This window comes from Symphodus melops (assembly GCF_947650265.1).
Source record: "Symphodus melops genome assembly, chromosome: 4".
In the NCBI taxonomy this organism is placed as follows: domain Eukaryota; kingdom Metazoa; phylum Chordata; class Actinopteri; order Labriformes; family Labridae; genus Symphodus; species Symphodus melops.
Window position 1 is genome coordinate 3,363,264 of NC_136694.1, and position 7,215 is coordinate 3,370,478.

Consider the following 7,215-nt stretch of genomic DNA (forward strand, 5'->3'; position numbering starts at 1 on the left):
GAGGTGGAAACGGGGCCTAAAACAAAATGTATGGATGCATGTCCTCTTAGGGCTTCCATAGCTTTGCAAGTGTTCAAGTTGGCAGAATGTGCCAGCTTCAGGCTTGCACTAGAGTTTGATGATGTTCATCTTTGATGTGATTCTCTTCACTGTCGCTGACCAACATACAAACAGCCGTTGTTTCCGCCTCAGGATTGTAAACACACGAAGTGAAGGGAGGAATAATGAAAAGGTCTTTTTGTTTGTATCGCTGCAGAACACAGTGAAGGGAAGTGTGCTTAAAGGAATCATGACACGAAGGCATGCAAAAGTAATAACATTTAATTCAAATAAAACCATGCAATAGGTCACCATCACCCTGATTAGATTCAACCCATGTTATAAAATAAACATCCAAATCCATACATTGTGTTCAGTGGGCTTGTTTTGTTACTGTATGAGAGATGAGACGACCCGGGTCAGCCCAGAGACTAAAGAAACCAAAACTAGAACCCAAAGAAAAGCAAACGAGATCAATCACAGCTCCTCCTGCCCCGCACGGACCACAGTACAGTGGTGACCCTTCAGTCCAGCTCTACGTTCTCTGAAGGAAGAAAACACAAAGACCTGCACCCCCCCCTCCCACTGGCTGCTAATAATCAATCACTATCACAAAGCGCTATGAACCATATGGCACACAGAAGACAAGTCGGAGAACATGAGTGATGAGCCAGTAGTGCCCTGTTCATACATACGCCGCTGAATGTCTAGTAGCAGTTTATCCCGTGTACCGGACATGCGCTCGAGGCCCGTCAAATTCACATCGTCGGGATTGCGGAAGCTGGGAAACTTGAGGCTAACCCTGACTAGGAATCCAAGCAAAGCTTTTTTTAGGGGGTAATAATTCTTTTAATCTTTCAGGGGAATCGGTTTCATTATTCTACAAGATGCTTGAAATAAAAATTGGAATGGTCCAAACATTTAACATACTGGTTTTATGCTGAGTGGTGAGTTGATACCAGGGACTAAGTGTGAAGAAACCTGGCGCGCGCACACACACACAAAAACACGACTTGTACACTCAATCAGGTCGTTTGTTATCTTACAATCAGGATGTAGAACACAAAGAGAATAAAAAATAACATTAGTAAGATGTACAGTATTCTTGTTGTGTAATAATGAACGGGCGCTGGATAAGGATGTCGAGATCACCAGCGCACCCGTCCCTCGGTCCAATGGGAGGCTCCCAAGGACGGAAGAGGGAGTGTAGAGTCTTGGATTACATGATGGTTTTGCTTTTTTTGGACAGTGGTAGAATCAGTGTTAAGGATGCTGTGTGTGTGTGTGTGTGTGTGTGTGTGTGTGTGTGTGTGTGTGTGTGTGTGTGTGTGTGTGTGTTTGATAGTGTGTGTGTGTGTGTGTGTTTGATAGTGTGTGTGTGTGCGTGCGTTTAGCAGGGAGGGAAAGCAGCAGGAGCCTCAGTTGCTGTACATCTGGCCGTCAGGCGGCTGGGACAGTCTGTGGTTGTCTTTTGTCATCATGTGCTGTCGGAGCGCCTGCAGTACCATCCGGAGGTTGAAGGTGTTCTTCCACTTGATGTGAGGCATCACTGTCTTTATGTCCACCTGAGAGACCACAGGATAAAAACACTCATCCAGCGGCTTCAACTTGACAAACTGAGCAGTGAATCATCCCCCACTAAGAAGGGAAAAATGTCTCAGCTGTCTCCCTGTGTGAACATCTGTACTGCTGTCAGGTGAGTCCACTACATGTCGTTTCTGTGAAGCTCTTTCTCGTACCGTCTGTTTTTGACGTGAAGTTTTTAATCTGAGCGTCTGGATTAAAAACGGCGCAGAGTCCCTGGTTGGACCCCTACAGGTCACCTGTTGTCTTTATTAACTAATCAAGGCCAAACTCCACAAAGTGTACTTCCTATAGCAGTGAACCACACGTGATGAAGACCTACTGAGGAAGAAAAGCTGCTCAACAGTGGAACCACCAGCCACGTGTCCACCTAACTCTGGCTGCTTCCAATATGCAATAAACAACAAAACAACCTCAGGTCGGGAGCAGAGGCTGACGGTGGCCGTACGTGCTCTAAACATTTCTCCACATGTGGTGTGTGTGTGTGTGTGTGTGTTGGTGTGTTCACAGTATCCCTCATTGTTTACGTAGTTGTCATAATTGTTGTTTTGAGGGACATACAGTACATCATGACTGGAGAGTGACTGTCTGTGTAACTGGAGTCACTGATCAATGTGTCCGCTGCAGGTAGACGAGATCAGAGGAAACGAAAAAGTGACGGACAGAAACGTCTTATCTCGCGTCGGAGGAAATGACAGTAAAAGCTCCACTAAGCGCTCTGGTACGGAGCAGAACGGTTTGGATCAGTAAAGCCTGATGCTGTTTGCGTTTCCTCAGCTAACCGTGTCATATGTGGTAGGTGGCATGTAGCCACATCATCTACATAGTAACGTCACATGATAGCAGCTAATCGCTGACAGCGAACCCGCTAACAAATACACAAACAAACAAAAGCAACACTGGAATACTTGGAACCCCAACAAAAAGGTCAGTCATTTGGGGATCTTTCCCAGCTACATGGAAACGCCACAAAATGCGAGCTGAACCAAACCGAGACGTACTGAACCGCTCGGTGGAAACGGGTCTCAACACTGAATTGTTGTTTTTGGCAAAAATAAGTAGGAAGGAGGACAGATTTACGAGTCCTTTGGACTTTTCTGATCCGACATGGAGGAATGGATATTCTTCATACTCACCACACCAGTCGAGTTGTTCACCCCAGTCAGGTTGATCTTGTTCACAAAGCGGATGAGAGGGGGTTGGTCCGGGTAAGCAGGTCCACACTCGATTTTCAGACTGTAAATCCTGCTTTCATAGACCGTCTGCAGTTGAAGAACAAGAAGGGGGAGTTTTAAGGGGTGTGGCCTCCAATAACTAAACAATATCAATCATCATGAATGTGTTGATTAAGCGTTCAATCTGAACGTTGGTCGACTAAAACCAATCACCATTCAGAAAGAGAAAGTGGCTCGTTAGAACTTCACTATTATACTGCTCATTATAATCAACACTGCCGCCAGGTGGCTCATTTTGTATTTGGAGAGGAGTCTGACTTTTCTTATCCTTTTAGCACTGGTGATTTCCCCTCGCCAGCTTACCCAACATTTGGGGGGGGGGGGGGGGGGGGGGGGGTGTTGTCTTCTTAGGACAAATCGCGCCTCGGAAACAAAGTGCCTCGTCTTTTCATTTGCAGCAGATAAACCTCTCGCCACTTCAGTCTGTGCTCACGTTACTGCAGCAGCTGAACTGACAAAATGACGTGCAAAACCATGACATCATCGGGTTTTCCGCCACGCAAACAACGGCTGTAGAAAACTTCAGAAGTGTTAATGAGTACGTTTCAAATGTCAGTGAGAACGTTTAAATGAGTTGGACAGTTTGATGATAATAATCTGGTTTTAAATTAAACTTTGCAGAGATGCGTGTTCTGCTGTACTGACATCATAGAGGACAACACGTGTTGTTTACCGTAATGACTTGAGTCTGACCCAAACAACAACAGCAGCCTGTCGCCTGATCCTCCTCATCTCACTACTTCGGCTATGGTGAGAAAAATACACGTTGACAGTGACTCTGAGCCCCAGAGTTAGAAGCTCATGTTGTACACGTCTGGTATTTAACCCCCGTACTACACCTCTTCCTCCTTATCTTTATGACTCCTTATGACTACAGTGCTGAGAGAGACTCAACATCACACCTGACACCTCATGGACCACATGCACTTCTTCTAAGACCACCTTCCTTTGCATAAACTGTAACAGTCTCTCACGGCAGGCCGCCCCCACTTAACAGCGACGCTGTAGTCTCGGTGTTGTGTTCAGGGACGGCGACGGCTTTGAGAGCGGCTTACCTTTGCCGGACCGATGATCATGCCATTCCACAGACTTAGCGACATGTCCTCATCATCTGCCAGGCCCCAGCTCACGGTACCATCTCCAACTCCTTTCTGACCCTCCTCCAGTTCATCGAGAAGCCGGAAGTTGCGAGGAACTAGAACGCCTTTACACGGAGACAAAAAAACAAACAGAAGGATGATGAATAGAATTTTATGACAACATACTTCTACGTCCAAACGTTGCTATCAAAGGATCTTTTCACATATCGCTGCATCGTCAAACGTTTTGACTTTCAAACTGATATAATCTGTTTGGTTTTTAAAAGTACACAGGCGACTTACATCAATGTCGACGGTGTGGGCGTTAGCTTCTAATTACTGGTAATTAAAAACAAGGAATGATCCCATACTGGATGCTAAGGACTTGCACTGTGTTCCCGTGGTATTAAAACAGGTTTAGATATCATGGCATTTGGACTTGGATCGTATGAACTCTTGACAACGCGAGCTGAAAAGAAGCTCATCTGACAAACATGTTTTCTGTCTTATTAGCCCCTCAGGCGTGAGCTGCTGAAGGTCTGTCATCCTGAGTGCTCGCTCTCCAGGTTACCTGTTCTTCAACATTTTTTTTCTAGAGCTTTAACAGCTTTTATCCATTTCATTCTTGAAGAACCAGAAATTGTTTTTTCCTTTTTTGTATGTGAACTATAAATTACATTTCAAAAGTAACTCTGGGGTCTTTTCCAGAGGTTAGTGAGACGTGGCACCTTCCAGCTTTATGCAGATCTCACTGGTCCTGAATGAGGAGAACTTTTTCTGCAGCAGCTATGTAATGCCTTAAGGGTACAGAGCTGTTATTTTCGGGGTCGCTCGCTTTAAGGGACGTCAGAGAAGCTGTGGTTCAGCGGTAGAGCTCAGGGGTTTGAACCCAGCTCCTGCAGCAACACGTCCGACGTGCCCTTGGGCGTGACACTAAAACCCAAGTTGATCCTGCTGCTTCGTCAGCGTCATGTGAATGTGTATGGATAGGATTAGTTATACAGAGGGACTCTTCACACAGCAGCCTCTACCATCAGTGTGTGAGTATGAAGGTGTGACCTGAGGCGTGAAAACACTGAGTTGTCAGAAGATGAGAGGAGAACTTTACAAGGTCAACTCCATTTTCCATTTAAAGTTTAGGAACGACAGTCTTAAAGCATTTGGTAGAAAAATGTGAAAGTTGGAGTTCTGTGGTATATGTTCATAACTCTTTACACAAACTGTCCGCAGGGGATAATCTGATCCCTGAGAGATGACAGAAGATTTGGCAGGGAGCTCACAACGCTGAAAACTTTATCTCCGGTCATCTGTAGCTCCAAACATTGTACATCCAGAGAACCATCTTTTTCCTCTTTGAATAAAGTTTGTGTATTTAGTTCAGAAAATACAGCATGTAATGGTTTCTCTACCAAATCTCCATAGTACACCTCCTTTACAGATTGTTGATTGTTTAGCTGACCAGCGTATCACTCCTGTTGGCTGATTTTCTTTTTCAATAGTTTGGCTGACTGCTTGAAAAAATACCCCTGATACAACTTACAGGTGCACTGTGGAGAAATGTGGCAGTTAAGTAAAACTATTACAGACTCTATTTACTGAACTGAATACACAAACTTTATTCGCATTTATATAGCAATAGTTTCCTGAACTCTTTTTGGAGCTTAAAAAACAAAACTTTTCGTCCCCAGGGGCGATTCAAAGGCACACAGAGCAGTAAATTAACGACAGTGCAGCTATTCCAAAAGTTTAACCAAAGATAAAGTTTCAACAAATGAACAAAGTACAAAGTTCAAATAAAAAATGACAAAGTTAAATAAAGAAAATAATTTCTAAATGGACAAAGGATGTAAACGGAACTATGGTGCAGTAAATTAATATAACTATAAATATAAAGTTATGTGCCAGTAGGAAGATACTAAATAATATATTTATCTGAGGACAGTTTGAGGAAAGAGTTAAAAACAAACAATCTGTACATTTATCAAACTTCCACATCTATCTAACCTACACAGGTCACTTATAAATGTTTAATTAAAACCAATATGGACCCATTGCTGCAGTTTACCTTCATGTATAATAAAAGCAGGGTGATCCACATAGATTTAATGTTTCATGTCTGTGGAGAAACGTGACGTTTCGATTGTTTCAGTTCTAGAAACTTCTTCGGAGCGTTCCTTCCGGTTTGCGATGACTCTCGAGCTAACGTTATCTTAGCACTCAACTTATCCGGGCGTCACCGCTCACTGAACACTGAGTACCGGAGACACCGACAAATAAACCCGCCTGTCGGCTAGATGTAATCCCCACGCAGCTCTATCTGCGGCTGAGAGGCTTCACAACATCACCTTACACCGAGGTTGATGATGAGGACAGCCGGGTGTTTCTCACAGACTACGGGCTAGCTTCCCGAGCTAATGAACCAGCTAGCGCCGTTAGTGACAGGTTTTTAACAGTCATACGGTCAAAACATCTACAAGGCTGGATGCCTGATAGTTGTTTAACTTTAATGTCTTCGTCGTGCTGTGTTAAAAATCGAGGATTTATGGCAAAAAATCACGAAAATGAATGGTCTAAACTGCCGCTTAAGTCGACTTACCTTGTTTGGCGGCGGCCGCCATTTTTGTCTGTGCCTCACGGAAGCGCGCACGCACTATCATTATTTGCGCGTGTCCGCGTTGAGGAGGACGACGCAGTGCTCTCTCTCGTTTGGGCTGGTTTAATTTACTCCCTACATTTAATCAGTACGAAATGGTTTATCCAAGTCTCTTCCTGGTAGCCTAACAGTTGTTATTATAAATTGAAATCGTTAGTTTTTTCTGTAATAAGCCTCTAGCCTACTTATTCAAAGTAGCATTAAATCTTTATAAAGTGGAATTGCAGCTTTTAGTTAGTTGGTCTCGCGCTTTGTTTTCTGTTTCTTTAAGTATCAATCTATTAGTCAGGTTGAAGTGAAAACAGACTCATATTTTCTTCGGGTATGCCTCCATCATGAAACACAGACAGCTCTATGCACAAAATGTTCAGATGCTTAGGGAAGTGCGGGTCGCCATCTGGTGGGAAATAAAAGTGGTGCCACACCTTTCTTTTTCTTTTTTTTTAACTATGTTTTTCCTTCCTTATGTCCTGAGGAGCAAGTGATCAGAAATGATCTTGCCTTGCCTTATGCAGCACAACAGATAGGAGTATACAGACCGGTTTAGAAAATTATTTGTTATTTTTATTGTGGGAGGTGATTATTTGATCAGTTCCTCTGCATTTAGTACATTAAATGTTAAAAA

The 7,215-nt window shown here is 43.7% G+C and overlaps 1 protein-coding gene across 1 annotated transcript; it reads right to left on the reverse strand.

Annotated features, from left to right (window-relative positions):
* Positions 1 to 303: 303 nt before the first annotated feature.
* On the reverse strand, positions 304 to 6,640 carry ube2v1 (ubiquitin-conjugating enzyme E2 variant 1). Its single transcript, XM_079342562.1, has 4 exons — positions 6,534 to 6,640; positions 3,914 to 4,062; positions 2,760 to 2,885; positions 304 to 1,604 (listed from the first exon to the last, which is right to left on the reverse strand). Exons 1-4 carry the CDS (start codon positions 6,592 to 6,594, stop codon positions 1,458 to 1,460), a joined length of 483 nt encoding a protein of 160 aa, XP_079198688.1. The 5' UTR covers positions 6,595 to 6,640; the 3' UTR covers positions 304 to 1,457.
* Between the last annotated feature and the right edge of the window lie 575 nt (positions 6,641 to 7,215).

Bases quoted from the DNA above. Each gene is read 5' to 3' on its own strand.
- ube2v1 (XM_079342562.1), bottom strand. From the start codon at position 6,594: ATGATAGTGCGTGCGCGCTTCCGTGAGGCACAGACAAAAATGGCGGCC. The intron at 4,063-6,533 runs GTAAGTCGACTT...CTCCGTGTAAAG, and splicing joins GGCGGCCGCCGCCAAACAAG to GCGTTCTAGTTCCTCGCAAC. The intron at 1,605-2,759 runs GTGAGTATGAAG...GTGGTCTCTCAG, and splicing joins TGAACAACTCGACTGGTGTG to GTGGACATAAAGACAGTGAT.